At 40.4% G+C, this 18415-nt stretch overlaps 1 protein-coding gene across 1 annotated transcript in view; it reads left to right on the top strand.

Moving 5' to 3' along the window:
• The window catches only part of TM9SF3 (transmembrane 9 superfamily member 3), a gene marked incomplete at its 5' end in the record, with an annotated part of 39391 nt that extends 25368 nt beyond the window's left edge, over positions 1-14023 (top strand). Inside the window, 6 exon segments of the mRNA XM_021398437.1 lie at positions 2492-2631; positions 4179-4247; positions 4339-4485; positions 4905-4988; positions 5093-5169; positions 10102-14023. Of these exon segments, the coding sequence (XP_021254112.1) occupies positions 2492-2631; positions 4179-4247; positions 4339-4485; positions 4905-4988; positions 5093-5169; positions 10102-10169 (585 nt within the window).

The following is an 18415-nucleotide window of genomic DNA, read 5'->3' on the forward strand; positions in this document are numbered from 1 at the left end:
CTGATATGGTAATGAAACCACAAGCACTCGGGTTTTCTGATGGATGCCAATTACAGATGTACTGAGGACAGGTTGGCAGTACTTACTGAAGCCATTATTCAAGGAACATTGATCTGTCTTAGCTTGTTTTATGCAGATGAACACTTATAGATTGCAGAGCTGCTGGTGGGTCTGTCTCCCAGAAAACACAACAGCCATGCCCAGCAGGAGCAAGTTGGGCCTGTTCCTTGCTCACCTGATCTGAAGCCATTCAGCACTGTGGTTAGTATCACTAGAGTGTGATGGTACTGGTTGCCTTTGCTCATCTCTGAGTTTGCCAGCTAAGCGGATAGACCAGGATGGTCCTTGGATGGTTCTTTCTCTGAGACTATGTTCCTTCCAGGCAGATTTTCTGTGGTAGATGTTTTGTAAGATGGACAACTACACGCTTGTAGGTTTTCTTCCAGGTGAGACTGAAATTCAGGGCCGTTGCTGGACAGTTTCTCTGCAGTAAAGTAGTGAGGTGGATTTGCTTTCTACTGATATCCACAGTCAAAATTTATTTATGAGGTCAAAAATTGAAGTGAAGCTACAAACACCTTGATAACTCTGCACTGCAAAAGCCAGCTGTAGCTGGATGTGTAGTACAGATGCTCTCCTGTGGTGCCCCTGGCTGAGCTGCCTGCTGGTGCCAAGTGGAAGTCCACCTTGCACCCAAATGTGGGGAGAACCATGGTCAAAGGCAGCCTGCTGCACCCCATATCCCTGTGCAGGCAGAGTGCAAAGCAGCCTTGTCTTTCAAACGGAAATGATTTTGATATGGTCAGCTCAAATTCCTTAGATCCTCGTCAGGCCTTAGTTCTTGAATGTTTTTTACCCCTTACAGCTTAGACAAGCTGGGACTTTTTGGTCTATAACCATTAGATGTAGAGCTGTTATTTATCTTTTTTTGTGGTAGTGATGCTCTTGTCCTGTTAAGTTTAAAGGATTTTTGAAGTATTTTATTAAATGCAGCACTCAAGATGTTTTCTGTCTCAGATGGTTTTTCGCTTTTTTCTCTCAAAACTCATCTGCTCATTCTTTTAGGTTGAGCAGCTTTCAAGTGCAGAGCCTGTATCCATTAAGTGAATTATATACTTCTATAATTCATTCTTAGGTGACCTCAGTGTCCTACCTAAGACACTGTGCTTGCTTACCTGTGCTTTTCCAGCAATGGAAGATAAATGGTAGATATTAAATGTGTATTAAACGTATAAAATCTGCTTTATTATTGCCAAGTATAAATACTACTTAGTTCCCCCTTATTTACTGACGAAGCTTTTCATTTTAGTGGCTAATAATGTAATACTTTAATAACATCTCCTCAAAGAGGTACAAAGCAATATGGGGAGTGTTTCTGCTTGTTGACAGCCTGCTTGGTGTACCTCTTCTGTGAATCATAAAATCTTGATCCATTCAACCATAGGCAGTGTTTTCTGTTTGCATCTGGCCTGGGCTAGTGATGTTGGGCAAGTCAGTAACAGAGGGGTAACCCACGCACTCCCACTTGTCAGATGTTACTCTAAACTCATGTCATTGACTTAATTCTTACTATACTGAACGAATGTGGTATGACTTCTCATCCCCAAAAGTTAATAAAATGTTCAATGCTAATTCATTTTATGCTAAAGATTTGTGAATATTTAACATATTGCTAAACGTTTTTTTCTGTTTTGGAAGGTGAAAATACATTACCTTCCAGGAATAGTAGTAGAGATACATATGTATATTGGAAAAAAGGATGACTCCTGGTAAGCTTTTAGGGAGCATGCCTCACTGGAAAGAGCTAGAATGTTAGCTTGACTTTGCATTGTGCTTAAACCTAATTTATATATGTAAGTAGGGCCATTGTGCTTTTAAACTAAGTATTTGTGCATGCCAGTGGTCATTTGTGTCTTTGGCCATCTGTGTTCTTAATTACCTGCTTAATGGATAGTGGAGAAAATCAGACCTAATATTTTGATTGGTACCATTCTTATATGGCTTTGCAATTGCTGTTTAGGTTTCTTTTGGAGATTGGATTTAAATTCTTGTACCCAACAGTATTTGTTGTAGTTTTTTTGCAACTGCCTAACTGCTAGGCTGACTCCCAGGGATAGCTGCAAAAAGTTAAGAGAAGCTGACAGAGCTCCCAGTGACGAAACTTGATTAAGGTTTCAGTTTAATTCCTTTGTGATTAATATAATGTTTAGAGGAAAACATTAAAATAAAGAATCTGCAATAGTCTATAGTTGATGTAAGAAAATATCCTTAATGCTTTTTAATAATATCTATTATGAAATTTCTCAGGGAATAAATACTTCATTTGATAAAATAGTTGAATGTTGACTAGTGCTTCATAACCAAGGGTATGATTCTGCAGCAGTGACTACTAAGAACTAATACAAACAGAGTAGGTTGATTATCTTCTTTCATCTTCTACCCTTTTGGTGTTGTTTTTTTTTTTTTTAATTATTTTATTTTTCATTTACAGGTGGCAGTATGCTGTATTTGTTTCTTTGTCATTCTTCCACTGAACCTTGTTGGTACAATTCTTGGCCGAAATCTGTCAGGACAGCCTAATTTTCCATGTCGTGTCAATGCAGTGCCTCGTCCTATACCAGAAAAAAAATGGTAAAGAAAAACGTGTGTTAACTAGATGCTTTGCTTCAGTACCTGTAAAGTGACTTATCAGGCATGATTGCTACAGCTTTCTAAAGTAACTTTATTTCTTTGTTTATTAGAGTTATGTCTGGAAGAATATCTTTACTAAAATTTTATAAGTATGGCTTTTTGCTTTTGAATACAAACATCAAGCACAGTTAATGGTTAGTAGACGGAGCAGATTTTACAGTCCTGGATCGCTGATTTACATTTGGCCTGAAATGCTCTTCAGTCTCTTACGTAAAGAGGATGGTTGCAACCTATTTCTGTTATGAATGTCTTGAAACTAAACCTGTTTTCTTTAGTTAATGCCTCTTACAGGTTTAGATTCAGTGTGCCTTGGAGGCAGAACTGTTCTGTTTAATGGTCTCCATGTTCAAGTCAAGACATTTGCAGGGTAAAGGTGGGGAAAAGCTTGTAATGCTCTTTGCGTTTTTGTTGATGGTGCAGAGCCTAAAATATTCCCAAATATATAAGTAAGCCTTAAATATTTTTGAAGGATATGTTAAGGAGTGCCTGGTCTCAAGAAGTAGATTTCTTTTTTTTTTTTTTTTTGCAAAGTTTGAAAGCACCACTTTTTCTTATTAATTTAACGTAGAGATAGAAGTAGCAAGCTATGGAAATGAAAATATTCTTGGGGATTTTCTAAATAGATTTTTTTCTTGCTTTCCCTGTTCAGAGGAGCACAGTGTGAAGAGGGCACTGAAATGTGTACACCCACAATATCAATGAAGTGCAGCACTCTTAATCTCCTGTTAGTGGTAGATCATGCACCTCAAATGCTAGGAGTTGATGTATACTGTGGCCTGTATCTTGGGAATCTGATAGATTTTGCAGGGTCAGGATGACAAGACAAAAAAAAAAAGATGCTTTCCATGAAGATAATGTAATTGCACACTGTCAGTTTAGACAACTCTCCCCATAAATAATAAAACAAGCTCTAAATTAAATTACTGGTTACCAACTACGTTTAGTATCATTGCAAGTACTAGACAGAGATCACCGTTAGTAGGTGACAGGCTTGTCTGCAGGTAGGTAAATACTAATTTTTGACCATATGCTTATGACTCAATATAGCATTAAAATGAACACCAGTTCTTAACCATGTAAGGATTACCCTGTGGAATTCTAATTCCAGTATTTGCAGCATCTGTTGTCAACAACAGCACTGAGTTTTAATGATTTCATTCAAGGCTGGTGGATATTATGGGCTTTGATTGCTTAGGCTCTTTCCTAGCAAGAGAAATTCTTTCTGTAGCTGTTAAGACTGCTTAGATGCATGACTTTATGCTTGTAGATCAGTGTAAGTCTTACGTTTGTTTCATGTTTCCCCAAGAATTGACTCCTCATTCTACCCATATACAACATCCTTGGGGGTGTCTTCTTTCTAATACACTCCTATGAGACATATTCTTGTTAGCATGCCTTTAAATCATTTTCTGGACTTTGTAAAGTACCTAGTTATGTGTTGTTATATATATTATTATTGGCCCTAAACTAGTCTTAATATCTTTCAGGTTCATGGAACCAGCTGTTATTGTTTGCCTAGGTGGAATCCTCCCTTTTGGATCAATTTTTATTGAAATGTGAGTTTGACAGCTATTTGCCCATTTGATTAAAAACAGTAAGTTAAGTCAAATTGCAATATTATCTACATATTTTGTTTGCTCTCTGCAGGTATTTCATTTTTACTTCGTTCTGGGCTTACAAGATCTACTATGTTTATGGCTTTATGATGTTGGTTCTGGTTATCCTCTGCATTGTGACAGTTTGTGTGACTATCGTTTGTACATATTTCCTGCTAAACGCAGAGGATTACAGGTGGTAAGTATTGTAGTGCTTGCATGGCTGACCAGACTGTGAATTTTCTAGAAACAAGAGTCTTGACAGGTCTTTTCAAAGTGTCCCATGTCCAGATTTTATCTGTAGGGAGTAAAAGCAAGTTCTTGGATTCTTTTTTCCACAGGAGCTTCCTTGGTGAGCATGCATCTGTGCATGTATGTGTATTTACATTAAAAAAAAACAAAAAAAAAAACATTGAGACAGAAAGGAACATAAAGAGAGATCATCATTTGATATCAGTGATCGATCTTGGTCTTGGAATAGCAGCTTTTGTCACGTGTAGCAAACGTAGATTTTGTTAAGTAAGTTTGTAGAGCCAGGATGCTTTATTTTTAGTGCATTGTGCATCTTCTTGGGAAGCATTTTCAGTAGATGTATGATGGGCGTGTGTTTACTTTCAGGCAGTGGACAAGCTTTCTTTCTGCTGCATCAACTGCGATATATGTTTACATGTACTCCTTTTACTACTACTTTTTCAAGACAAAGTAAGTGGCAGTTTTTTTTTTACTTGAATGTCAGATTGCCAAAGAAGTTTATTGGGAGAGACAGGGAAAAATACCTACTGTAAATTCATATTTTTCTTTTTCAGGATGTATGGCTTGTTTCAAACATCATTTTACTTTGGTTATATGGCAGTATTTAGCACAGCTTTGGGAATAATGTGTGGTAAGTTTCAAATATATTGAACATTTTCCATCAGAATTTGTCAGACTGTTACGTTGCTCATTTTAACTCTGTGTTTTTGGTGGAGTATGTATGAAATATTAAGGAGGAGTATGCATGTATTGTGCAGAGAATTTCAGCTCCTCTGCAAAGTTGAAAGACTCAGTACTGGGCAAGAATGCAGGAGTAAGTTGTTTTTAATGCAGTCTAACTTCTTCAAAGTAAATTCCATGTTGAGTTGAGTCCACGTTAATATTTTGTTTTGGAGTTCTTACTGTTGCCCTGTGCCAAGGAGCTAGGTATACATATTGGGGGATCTTTGGTATTGCAGTACTGATGATGCTACTGTCTGTATCTGTGACATGTTTATGTGTGGTTGACAGTTCAGAAAGGACTGGAACATCAGGGTAGCATTTATAAAATAGCTATTGCCATATTCAGAGATGAGGGAGAATGCAGAATGCTCCTGTGTTCAGCAAGGTTTCATTGCTTTTGAAGATACCCATTTTAACAGGTGTTTAGAAGAAAAATAGTGCTTGTCATGGAAGTCATCCAATGAAGCCACGTATACTTGTTTACCTGATGGTTTTATTTTTATCCTTTGATTTATTTTCAGAAAGGAAGTGCTTCTTGGTTCTTTTATGCATTATGTATGATCCTTATTTAATACTTCCCTTCCTACCAGTGAATGAATAGTCCTCTAGACTCTAGTGGAAGATTTTCTCTCAGTTAGATATCTGGGACCCATAGTGTCTTACTGGAGTTGAGTTTACTTTCTGTAAAGAACACATTTCCTGATATCTCAAGATGATAATTTCATGATACTTTTTTAAAAAGAGGAGAATCATCTCTTAACCTCTTTCCTCTCATGAAATCTAATCTTGCCTCATTGGGTTCTTGGCACATTACAAGACTTCCCTGCTGTTCTGGTAGTCTCACTGCCATTTTTTTTTTCTTTAATAGGCTTATACTTTTTGACTCTAATCTTTTCTTTATTAAGTGCTCAGGCTGGTATTGATTAAAATGTCTGTGATGCAGAAGCTGAGCTTGCCCACCAGTTCCTGTAATTAAAATGTTTTTTAAAACATGGAGAAGGCAGGTTGTCAAATGCTTTCCTGTGATGGTAGGACTATACTTGATGGAATAGTAGGACAAAATCTAAAATTTTTCAAAATCAGAATGTACTTCTGTTACATTTCATTTCTGCACCTCTATTGAGATTTTTAAAGTCTTTTTAAACTATGTTGGAAGAGAAACTGTGGGACTCCTTTTTACTGAGAACTCCTATTTTCAGCATGGGGGGGGGGAATGGCCCCTGTCAAAAAGTATTTGTCCATTTGTGCTATTTGTCCAAATAGCACAATTCTCTACTGTCTGTACATCTCCTGTGTGAAGTTTGTAGAGCTATGCTTTGGATGCTCATGCAAATGGGCATGTTCAGTATCACAGTTGGCTATGAGATGAACTACAGAGGACCAAGGCAGCCACAGGGTAAGTGTGCAGGCTAGTATCATCCAACTCTGTTTTCAAGTGCTCCTGATAATGCTTAGTGAACTCAAATGCCATGTGTAGTGGGATACTTTGATCCACTAAGTCTTTTGCCATCTGCAGAACATCCAGAAGTTCTGGAACTGGACTGTAGGGAGCCCATGAGAACTTCCAAATCTGTGGAGCTTCTTTTGCTTCCCTCTTACTGCCAGAAAATAAAACTGATTCCCCAACTCAGTGTATGGCTGTCTTAGTTTCAGCTGGTATGGAATTGTTTTCTTCAGTGTCTGGTATGATGCTATGTTTTACTTCTAGGAGAAAAGCGATGCTGATAGCACACCAGTGTTTATAGTTGCTGCTAAGCGGTGTTGTACCGGGCCAGCGCCATTTGCAATTAAGGGCCCAAGGAGCTGGGAGGGATCAAAATTAGGACAGCTGACTTATACTGGCCAAAGGGAAATTCCATACCATATAACATCATGTGGGAGTTTTGAAGGGAGTTGGAAATTCATCTTTCCCTCTTCTCCTCACTGAGGAGCTAGCCGGGCATCGGTCGGGGGTGATGAGCAATTGCTTGTGCATTGCTTATTATATACACTCATATATAAATGTATACATAGCCGTAACTATTGTGCTTTTCCTTTTCTCTATCTTAGTAAATAGTTTTATCTCAACCCATGAGCTCTACTTCATTTTTTTCTGATTCTCTCCCCCATCCCACTGGGATGACACCTGCCGGGTTAAACCGCAGCAGTCATTTTGGTGCCCAATGTGGGGCCCAAAGAGTTGAGATAACAACAGATCTGACTGGAGTGTGTTAACTCAGAGTGTTGTGGTGGTTTGATAACTGCTAGTCATGGTATTATTTTTTTCCCTATTTATGAAGCTCTTTGAGAGTCTTCTCATGGAGCTGTATTGTATAGCATCTTGCCTGCTGTTTGTTTTTCCTGCTGTGTTGTTTGTTAGATTTTGATTTTGCTATGCTGTGTGGCCTTGTCTTGTAATAAAATTGGTAGTTGAGAAACTGGTATGTATGCGACATTGCGGTCATCTCTGGGCTTCGGAAACCATATTGTTGGTACTATTAGTAATTGCACTCTTTGCTTTGCATCCTTGAGGAACCAGGCTATGGAAAAGACGGGGGAGGGAGACTTGAGGGAGACTTTCCAGCAGTCCGTCAGCCTCCCTTTCTTTTCATTTTTCTTTTTCTCTATCTCAGTAAATAGTTTTATCTCAAAAAGAAAAAAAAAAGCAGTATAGTAAGGCCTTTTGCAATACCACACTTTGGCATCCACATAAATACTGTAAGTATAATTGAGTGATTTTTTAAAAAACTTACATGCTTAGAAGGACACAGCTATAGTAAGTGCTAACAGACTTGAAGTACTAGATGGGAATTAATCTTTGATTGCTTTTCCTGGCTATTTGGATTCTTTTACGTTCTGTTTCTTTAAAAGCCTGTTGTTCTAATGAAATATGCTTATAGTCTATTCCTGCCAGATCTGTGTAGGCTAGATCCAAGTTAGGCACCTTATCAGGTGATAAAAAAGTTAATAAATAAAGGAACTGATTTTTTTTTTTAATTTAAATGAACTAACTGTCCTGTATTTTTCTCAGGAGGAAATTCTTTAATTGTTTGTCTTAATTGTCTAGTGTTCCTTGTCCTCTCCTCCAGCTTTTATTCACTGCCTGTGAAGCAGCCTTTAGATTGAACCCCCTAACTTGGGCACGGCCATTAGTAGTACTTCACTGATACGGCTGCTGTGGCTCAGAATGAGTTGTGACTTGCTCGTGGAGTTTAGAACTGTAGGCTCGTGTGACTGCTGTTCCCTACTCCTCCTCTTCACTTCTGTTGCATCCACAGATTCTGTAGATCCCAAATGAAGCAGAATTAGTTGTTCTCCTGAATGCTTGTGATACCTGGCATCACATCACTAGAGAGGCCCTCAAACAACAAGTTCTGGAATGCATCTGAGTTTAGGAACTGAACTGGGCATTGGATCTGCTGGCAGTGCCTGCTTTAACAGGCAAAACATGATGAATCTTAGACCAGGAGTTTGATACCCTTATTTTGTCCATTTACTGCCTGTGAGAGAAAATTAGTATCTCGACAGGCTACAGAAAAGTCTATTTGTGCTTCTGTTTAACTTCAAGCTTATATCATGTCTGTGCATCACTGCTAGGCCTCCCCTTTGCTGCGTCCGCAGCACATTTAATGCTTGTGAGCAGCAGCCTGATCTTGTGTGTGCTGTCTTCATTTTAATGGGACTCTACTTTGCCCAAGCTTGTAATACAAGTACTTTGTTTGCTGAGCAGTGGAGTGACTGCCGTGATAGCTACCTGGTTTGAAATGTCATGCGACAGCAAAAGCTACCTCTACAGGCTCTTTATTATTCCAGTTGTTGTAGGAATGATGCATCAGATTTGCTTTATGCAGGTTTCATGATTTCATATAAATGCTGGGGTTTTGGAGTTTGAAAACCAAAGTTTTGAGCAAGCGTAGTGGCTGGACTCGTGAATTATCTGAGCAGGCCCCAGAATTTCAAGAATTGTCATGATTTTAAATAAATCTGTGATCGGCACCGACAGCTGAAAAAGAAGCTCTGCAGATATTATTCACTGCAGATACTGTAAAACAACGGTGTTTACTCAGCCTGGCCGACCTGGTTCTGAGTTTCTCCAGCAGGTTGCTGAATCTCTTTCTGAGAAAAGGTCTCGGTCTCGTGCATTTCTTCATTTTTCTAGGTGTCCTTAGTCTTTCCATATTTTGGGTATAGCATAAACTGTTGTCCCTGTTTAAAAAACAAACAAACAAACAAAACCCCCACCAAACAAAAAAATTCGGTGACCTGTTCTTTTACTACTGCTGTGACAATGCGTAATCTGCTCATGACTCTTACTAATTTGAAAACCACAGGTTGCAATTTCCTTTAACTACTAACTGCTACTAGTTTAATCTCTTCGTACAGACCTCCTTGGAGTTTAAGACTCCTGGGATGGGGATCTATTATTATTTGTGCCTTGTGGGAAGAAAAAAGCCATCTGCCAATAAAACATTCATCCAGAAGGCATGCAACTTATAATAAAAACCTGCCCTCCCATCTACCTTCCCTGCAGAGTGGGTGATTGTATGTTTTTTACCCTCTGTTCAGAAAAAGGGACCCGGTTATTGGCAGCAGTAGGGGGGCTGCTATATTTATCGAGGCCAAGTGAGCATGGCCTCTTGGTAAGATGGCTTAATGGATTTAGTTTGCTAGGCTAGGGGAGTTCTTGCCAGATGATCGCTGGGAGCATGGATAATTGGAGAGAATGTTTGAGAACAACTATTGCAGATAAATAATTTTGTGTGCATGGAGCGTGATTTTATGCAACTGTGTGTGTGTGTGTTTATTTCTGGTTTACTTTGATCGGCTCTCTAACATTCAGTGTTTTCTGTTTATTTTGCAGGAGCTATTGGTTACATGGGAACAAGTGCCTTTGTTCGAAAAATCTACACTAATGTGAAAATTGATTAAGAAAATAAGAAAATTGAACTATGGATCAGTTCCTGTTTTCAGGGGGATGAACTTGCACAACAAAAAGCGCGAGAAGAGATTTGGGTTTTAACACTGGGCACTATATGGGTCTCCATTTTGTGGATGGCTTAAAGTAACATCTATTTCATTGATCCTAGGTTCTTATTGACTGCTTTCTCCAACTGTTCACAGCAAATGCTTGGATTATATGCAGTAGGCATTACTACAGTACGTGGCTAATCTTCCCAAAAAACAAACAAACAAACAAGACCCTAGCGCATTTCAGATGAATAGACTAGCTCTCTTCAGTGAAGAGGACAAACGGTTTATTTAAAGCATTTGTTCCATTCAATAAAAAGGGGGAAGCTTGGCTGCTAAAACTACTTGATTAGTAGTCTTCCTGGTACTTAACATTTCTAACTTAAGTGAAAATGCCGTTCCAGAAAGATTACTTTTCTGATTTTTACTGCCATTGCCAGGATAGGAGGTATGTTTTATATTTTGAATCCAGGTGCTTCTTGGTTTATTTGCGTTATCAACTATACCCTACATTCGTTGAAAAATAATTTAAAAATATATTAAAAAGACCCACATGCATGTAATATATCAGCTCTCATTCTAGTTGGACCAACTTCCCTTTATTTATCTTTAAAGTAATATCCAGCTATATCTTAAATCCATCCAAAGAAAATAGAGTTTGAAGACAGATGTGTTCTCTGCAATGCAATTTACTGTACAGTTAGAAAGCAAAATGTTAAATGAAGAGGATTGTTTGTTTTTTAATAAACACTCTGAGGTCTAGATTAAAACAAAACCAACATTTTAACTGAATGTCTAAAGTGATTCTCCTTTTTTTTTTTTTTCCCAAGTTATTCTTGCTTTTTTTGGGGGTTTGAATGAAGATTTTCCTTTAGACATTATACGAGGGGTAATAAGTGTATATAACATTAAATAATGTAACTTAGGTGTAGATCCCAAATGTATTTGGATGTACAGATTTACTACAGAGTACTTTTCTGATGATTCGGTGTAAAAATGTGTGAATTTGGGTGGCTTTTTACATCTTGCCTGCCATTGCATGAAAAGTTGGGTTTTCTTCACAATGTGTGTATGTCATGCTTTTCTGTTCTCTTTCCTTTCTCAAGCTCTTACAGGAATTAAATTTGTAATTTAGAACATTTTAATTTTTGTTAATCCTATCTGGACACTTGTGTAACATCACAAGCACAGTTGCTTTAGAGTGTTCAGAAAACTAAAATAAACTTTTCAGACAAAAATGTTCTGATTGTGAAAATAGATGAGTTTACACTTGAAAATGTTTGAAAAGGCAATACACTGAATGCCTGTTTCTGTACTTGACATCAGTATGTTTTTCAAATATCAAAACTCCACACATTGAATTCAGAATTTCCTTAAAACTGTATTGTACAATGCAGCTCCATAGTGGATGATCAGCCCCGTAGAATTCTTTTTGGCTGAACTGTTTGTGGAGGAGTCTGTTCTGTGATTAAGCTAGTGTACTGGGAAAAGATGGGGTAAGCAGGGACTAAAATGAATGGGCAAATAAAGGTTGAGTCTTTCTAAGATGACTGTTAATTATGCTCTGTATTTAGCTAGAAAAATCCTGAGTGTGTTTGTGACAGATTTAAGACACGTTTAGCATGATGCCTTTTGGTTTTTGTTTTTCTGGGGGACAAGGAGGGCATCTGCTACACAGGGATGTTTTTATCGGTGTGACTGTCTGAAGTACAGCATCTACCATGGAGAATGCAACTACTTTAATTGAAAGAATGAACAAAGTATTTGTACTGATCAATACTTTATTGTCTCTGTATACAGAAGGACAGGTAATGCAGTAGCCACAATGAGAAGCAATCCGGTTTCTGCAGGGCTGGGTTCAGGGAACTGAACTTAAAGGTAGAAATAAGAAGCAATGCATCTGGCTGTATATAGCTTCTGTAACATATTTGAGCTCCCAGCTCTGATTTTGTTGGCCAATTTTAACCACTCTGTCAGAAGATAATTACGTTTTGCTTCAAGTGAACGGTTGGTGTCTGTAGTGGAGCTCTGGCATTTAACAGAGATAATTCTTTTTTTAAGGTACCAGCTGATTTTGAGACGGGCTCATCAACTGGGTCAACAATTAGTTTTCCTTTGTTCAAAAACATGGAGTCTTAAAGCAAAGAACGGGTTTTGTGCTACTTCTTGCTAGAGTGAGAAACCCTTTTTTCATCCATGTTCTAAATCTCAAGTGAGAAGCCATTATCTATACACAATAAATACATTAAGTACTCCTCTGAGATGCAAGTTTTTTAAAGGGAATGTTTTTGATAATGGGTCTGTTTTTCTATTTAGAGCACTGCTATGTGATTAGTCTATCAGAAATGTCACCAAACCGTTTGTGAATTTCATTTAATCACTTCTTAATGCCACGGAATGGTGGGCTGCCTACTTGCTTTCTCTATCCTTTGACATTATTAGCTTTTGCATATCTAAATAACTGTATAGCTTTTAAAGTGACATTGAAAAGATACTTACTGCTCAGGCATTGCTTTTGTTTCTGCAAGCACGTTCCTTTGGAGAAGTACTGTGTTTAAATAATTGACATTTTTATACTTTCACTCTAGTACATGAATAAGTTGGGGTTTTGTTATTTTTTCCCCTTTAGTTTGGTTTCTGAAGGAGTACAAAATGTGGCTAGTTCTGAACAGCTTGTCTCTGTGGTTGCTGTTTGGGGGTAAGGCCATTTATTTGCCCCATCCCCCTTCCAAAAAAAAAAAAGTGGCTATGCTGTGAACCATTTTATTTAGTAGAATTTGGAAGCTCTCTGCTTAGATGATGTAGTCCTTCCTCTTTTATGGAAGAAATAAAGATCTACAGCCAACACTTCTCTTTTCATGGTTGTTCCTTAGGAGTTTCTGGTTCTTGAATTGAAGCGTTTTGATGACCCCTCAGTTGGCTGTCAGTGCTTCTCCTCTTATGACTGGGGCTGAGGATTCAGCAAGTAGTTGTTTAGTGATAAGAGTTACCTCTGCTGCTTTCTTCATGAGAAGTGGACAAATACTAGATTGAAAATGCTGTGATGTTTTTTTTCCACAGTCTCCCTTATAGCTCTTTTCTGATGTCTAAACATTTTGGAGCAAGTTGTCTGTTAATTCCTCCCCAGTTTTACATTCAAATGTGTGTGTAAAGGGCGTGCAAATTATTTTCTGTACCGTAGTCTAGGTGAACTTTTCACAGGTTTCAGCTGTTAGAAAAATAATACTGTTGAATATTACACTTTTGGTGGTATAAAACTGGGTAAAATTGATAGCACACTTTAAAATATTTGTATGAAATGGCATCTGTTAGCTTTTGTGAAGATTTTTTTTTTTAATTAATGCAGAGGCAACACAAAAGGGAGAGTTACATTTTGCTCTGGCTTCAACACCAGCAACATACAGCCAAATCTGCCCAATCAAAGGTATGTAGGCAGCTTCACTGAAAGCAGTAGACTTGCATAACTGTGACTGCATCAGCAATCACTGCTGGAACGTGTCAGAAAAGGATAAGCTCAGGAAAAAACCCACAAGCCTGCTCTCCAATCTGGATCTAGAGTTACTGGAGAGGACCCCTTGTCTTCAATTAATTTTTAACTGTGGCTTTTAGTTCATTCAAGAGTCAGCTGAAGCTATAGGTTGGGTGGAGGGGTGGAGGGGGGCACATTGGCATGGGAGGGAGAATAAAAGGCTGCAGAAGCCCATGAATCTTGGGTGGCTTTCTGTCGTTTTGATAAATTCGGGCAATTTTTGGACAGAATCACTTTAAAGAGCTGAAGCCCAACTGGGAAAGGGGTAAAAAAAAAAAAAAAAAAAGGCTCTATTTGGTGGACAAGCCTCTAGAGAAAAACTTTTAGTTGCAGTATTTTTTTATACCCCAGACCTATATAAACTGTGTCCTTTTCATTTTCATCAGTGTATTCACCATGGTGCACGGTTTTTCCAATGGGTTACAAGGATTCATCTGTCATGTCATACGCAGATGAATGGGGGAGGAGTGAAGGGGGGAGTTGTTGCAAGGAGTTTTGACTTGTGGGAAGGTTAATTTCCTATTAACACAATACAGAACAGTATGTCATATCTCTGGAGGTTCTACTGCGCTAAGGCTTCATTCCTTATGGAAAGCAAACCTGTGGGAACTTTCTAAACAACCTTGACTGAAGCTTTCCTTCAGGAACTTGAGCTTGGAGCATTCCAAAGCATATTAAGCGTTCCAGTCCATGCCTGTCCTTCAGCTGACTTTGCAAGTCTATGGGACTTCAGAAAATAAAAGCATTTTTAGAGTTGGGAGTTGATGTGCAATAAACAAAATACCAAATTTTACATTACTTCTCTTGTTGTTGTTGTTGTTGTTACGAAATAGCCTTATAAATAAACTTTTGTAGTCTTGTGAGGCATGCTTAACCCGTACGATGCAGTAGTTGCCCCAGTAGAATCCACTTCACCAAATCATAGACACCGTAAACTTGAAATGTTATGGCTGGATCTGAGCCAAAAGGTTTAGATAGTATTTCTATCCAAAAGGCTGAGCAGACTAGAAAAAAAATGCAGTAATTAGTGCCGTGTGATTTTTTTTCCTATCTGAAGACTGTGCAGCAAGCTTCTGCTTGGTTTATGAAAAGTTTTGAGAGTTGTGGTAACTGTTCCTGAGAAGCTTCCAAACGTGGCTGAGAACATCAGGCAGCACTGAACCCTAGGAGGCTTTTGTCTGTGGCTGATCGTGCTCATTTCCCAAGGACTTGAGTCAAATGTTTTGGAACTGTGTGTTACACCGAAGTGTTAGACAAGGCCTGGTTGTTCTCTGGGCTGCTAGCGATGTGATGCTCCCTTGGAGTTCGTGCTACACAGTTATTTGATTCTGAATTGCTATAGTCTTGGTTGAGCCATATCATTTTACTGGTTTTAGTTTAGCCCGAGGCTTTTTGTGCTTTGCTGAAGATGTGTAGCTACAAGAATAGGAAGGAAATCTTGTTTCTCTTCTAAAGTATGGCCTGAAGTTAGTAGGTGAGCCAGCGAGCATTATCATTATTATTAAGGAGGTTGTATTAGAGGTCTGTCAGTTTTACAGACACCTGTTTACCTGCAAGAAACTGAGACGGTGCTCTCTCAAGTGACTTTTACAATTGAATGCCAAAGAGGTGCAGTGAGGTTTATTAAACTCTGCATTTGGACTCTGCAAAATGACTTTTCTTAACTTGAATTGCTTAGCTGTCTTTTGATGGTTTTTTTCCCCTGTTTATGTCACTACCAGAAAGTGATTGAAATTTGACGCCCACCATTGTTTGACTCTGAATTGTAACATATCTCTTTCATTATATGCATAGCTAAATAAATAATGGAAAAAGAAATAGCTGTCCTGGTTCTAGCAGTTTGAAGAGCAATGTGTAAGGTGAACCTGAAGCACCGCTTGCCCAATGAGATGAAGTATCTGCGTGGCCTGTACCATAGCCAGGTGTGTGATTCGGATGAAGATGTTACTACAGATAAATTCACTGTGACTGGGAACCTTCTGTAAGGCCTTTCTCCATGAAGCATGATGTAAATTTTTTGCTGGACTGTTTTTTTTTTTTGACAAATTCAGTCATTCTAAACTCAGCACGTGCTATCAAGCTCTGCAAAGGATGCATGTATGAGAGCAGGTAAATGCAACTATCCCATCTTTTGTGTCAGAGCGTCAGAGAAACGTCACTGCTTATGTCTACTTTGGGCAACGTTGTTCCATTTATGCTTAATTGCTAGTACGCATGTGAAGGGCTGTGGGTGAAGTGAGCAGGTTTTACGGCAGATCTCAGAGCCCCTGGAACGTGTTTAAGCAGACATGCCAGCGCCGCTATAGATTACTTTGGGGCAGTGAATCATGTAAGCTGAAGTGAGCTGTTTGCTGGGTGGCAGCGCAGTAAACTCGGGAAAAGAGCAGCCTGCTCCCAGCCTATTGCAGGGGTGACTACAGCGGGTTCTGGGAGGAAGGAACAGTGGGGATCAACAGTGACCTTCATGGTACTTTCATTTTTGTCAGTTTGGATTTGTCAGTGCTGTGGACCAAACGGGGAAAAGAAGGTGTCCTAGGAGAAGTCAGCTCTAGGATGGGGGTCGAGAGCAATAGACCAGTGGGTAAAAACCTGATGGAGGAAAGGAGCAAGAGGAAATAGGGTGAAGGCGGACAGGCTTCCTGGGATGGGAAGCTTTGGTGATATTTGCAGACTAAATGAGCCCTGGTAGCAATGTCATGAAGCAGGGTGAAAGCGATGCCTTGCAGTGCTCAGCAGTGCCTGCAGGAAGTGATGCATGGCGCGTGAGTTGAAGCTACAGCAGTGGTTGTTCCCCACTAAAAAGGAAGCAATTAAATAAGTAAGCAGGAGGGAGGGGGTTCTGGAAATGCAAAGGAGAGAGAAACAGAAATGCTATATTTTTCAGAGAGACATGCTCCATCTACCCTTACAGCGATCATATAAATGGAAGAAGAACAATCTGTGTGTGTTCAAGGAGCTGAGGGCAGGAGAGGAAATCTGTGCTGTAAGCCTGGAGGGAACTGAGGAATGGACAGGGGACAGCTGCAGTGCCTCGGTCACTTGGTTCAGCCTGCTGGGGCTGAGTGTCAGCAGGCAGCGAGAGGCAGGTCTTGTGGAAAGCTAACAGGCGTGTGTGTGTGTGTGTGTGTGTGTTTTAGCCCCGGGGCATGTTGTGCAGAGATATTCCATCAACACTAAGTGGCTCCCACATAGCTTTGCTCATGGATGCTGTTCAAAACAAGCTGTGTGCATTCTTGCTCAGCGAGGCTTGAAAACAGCGGATTTTGTTTGCATGCATTGGGCAGGGGGATTCTGAGAGCAAAGGAAAAGAGCGCCTTTGACAGCAGCAGATATAGATGGCTTTGTTTCCAGCTATTTAACTGTTGCTGTCATGAGTTGCAGTGCCTATTTGAAACTTTACCAACTGTGTTAGCAGCTCCGATTGAAAAACGAACGAAGAAAACCTTTCGCAGGGATTTTTGTTCCTTATTTGTGCCGATGAGGCACCTGCCCATGGGAGATGGCACGGACGGGTCTCAGAGCACTTAGAAGCAGTCACTGCCTTGTGTGCACGGCTTTGACTGCCAGCTGCAAAATGAGGGCCACTTCTGGAAAGGTTGAGCTGTGCTCATGTTAGGGAATGGTGTTCTAGCAATTGTCTCCTGGAGTGGAGGAATTTCATTTGGTGGGTAACAGTAACGGGCTCCTTTTTTAACTCTCCCAGGAGCTCATTCTAACTGCGTGGTTGAAGAACCACCATCTATTTTGTTCCCTCCTTCCTCCTTCAGAGCTGTAGGATGTCTGCTTGTGTCCCATCCACATCTATAACAGCTTCTGTGCGCCGCAGAACTTGGCCTCCCAAATAGACATTGCCAGCACAAAAGAGGTTGGCAATTTCCGTGTGTTGGAAAGACTTTGTTCTTTAGGTGTGTGACAGCCCGCATCTCCGCAGTGCTGCCCAGCGCCCTGCCTGCTCTGCTGCTCCGTGATGCTGATCAGAGAAGCTGTCGATTTCCCCTTGCCTGTGTCTTGAGTTCTTATGGTACAGCTTCACGTAGTTCTCAGAAAGGGACGCAGCCCTGACCTTCTGTGCAGAGGAGAGAAGGGAGCACCTCCCGCTGCTACCTCGTGGGAACTGGGAGCTCTGACCAAAGGGCGCATTTCACATCTCTGCAAGTTCATGACAACGCGTACCCGTGTGGGGCTTACTCTCCAAGCTTGCTCCCACCCGTGTACTTGGTGTTGCAGCCCTGTTCTTGTGTCGGGCAGCGAGTGAAAGGTCCCGTGGAAGCTGCGGTAAGTTAATTCAAAGGAAGGTGAGAGGGACGGATACCTTTCATGCCACTCGGTCCTGTCTTCCGCTCAAGGTTCTGCAAATCCAGTGATCTCAGGTTCCTAAGAGATGTTAACACCGTGATACGAAAATTCGTGCTACTGTCCCTGCTGGTGCCACACAGACCCTGGGACAAGGAGCTTCGCTTCGGATACCCCAGTTCGAGGGCAGGAAGGTACCAGGCGCCCTTCCTCCAGCGGAGCGTTTGCTGGCTGAGCAGGGCGGCAGCGCCCAACGCCCCGCGCCGGCCCGAGCGGCTCCTTGCTGCGGGGACGGCAGCTCCCGCTCGCGGCACCTCAGCCCTTGGGGCGGGACGGCGGCGCGGGCGCGGTCGGGATTGGCTGGCGGCTCCCGGAGTGACGGCGG

The sequence above is a fragment of the Numida meleagris genome, chromosome 5, assembly GCF_002078875.1.
Source record: "Numida meleagris isolate 19003 breed g44 Domestic line chromosome 5, NumMel1.0, whole genome shotgun sequence".
NCBI lineage: Eukaryota > Metazoa > Chordata > Aves > Galliformes > Numididae > Numida > Numida meleagris.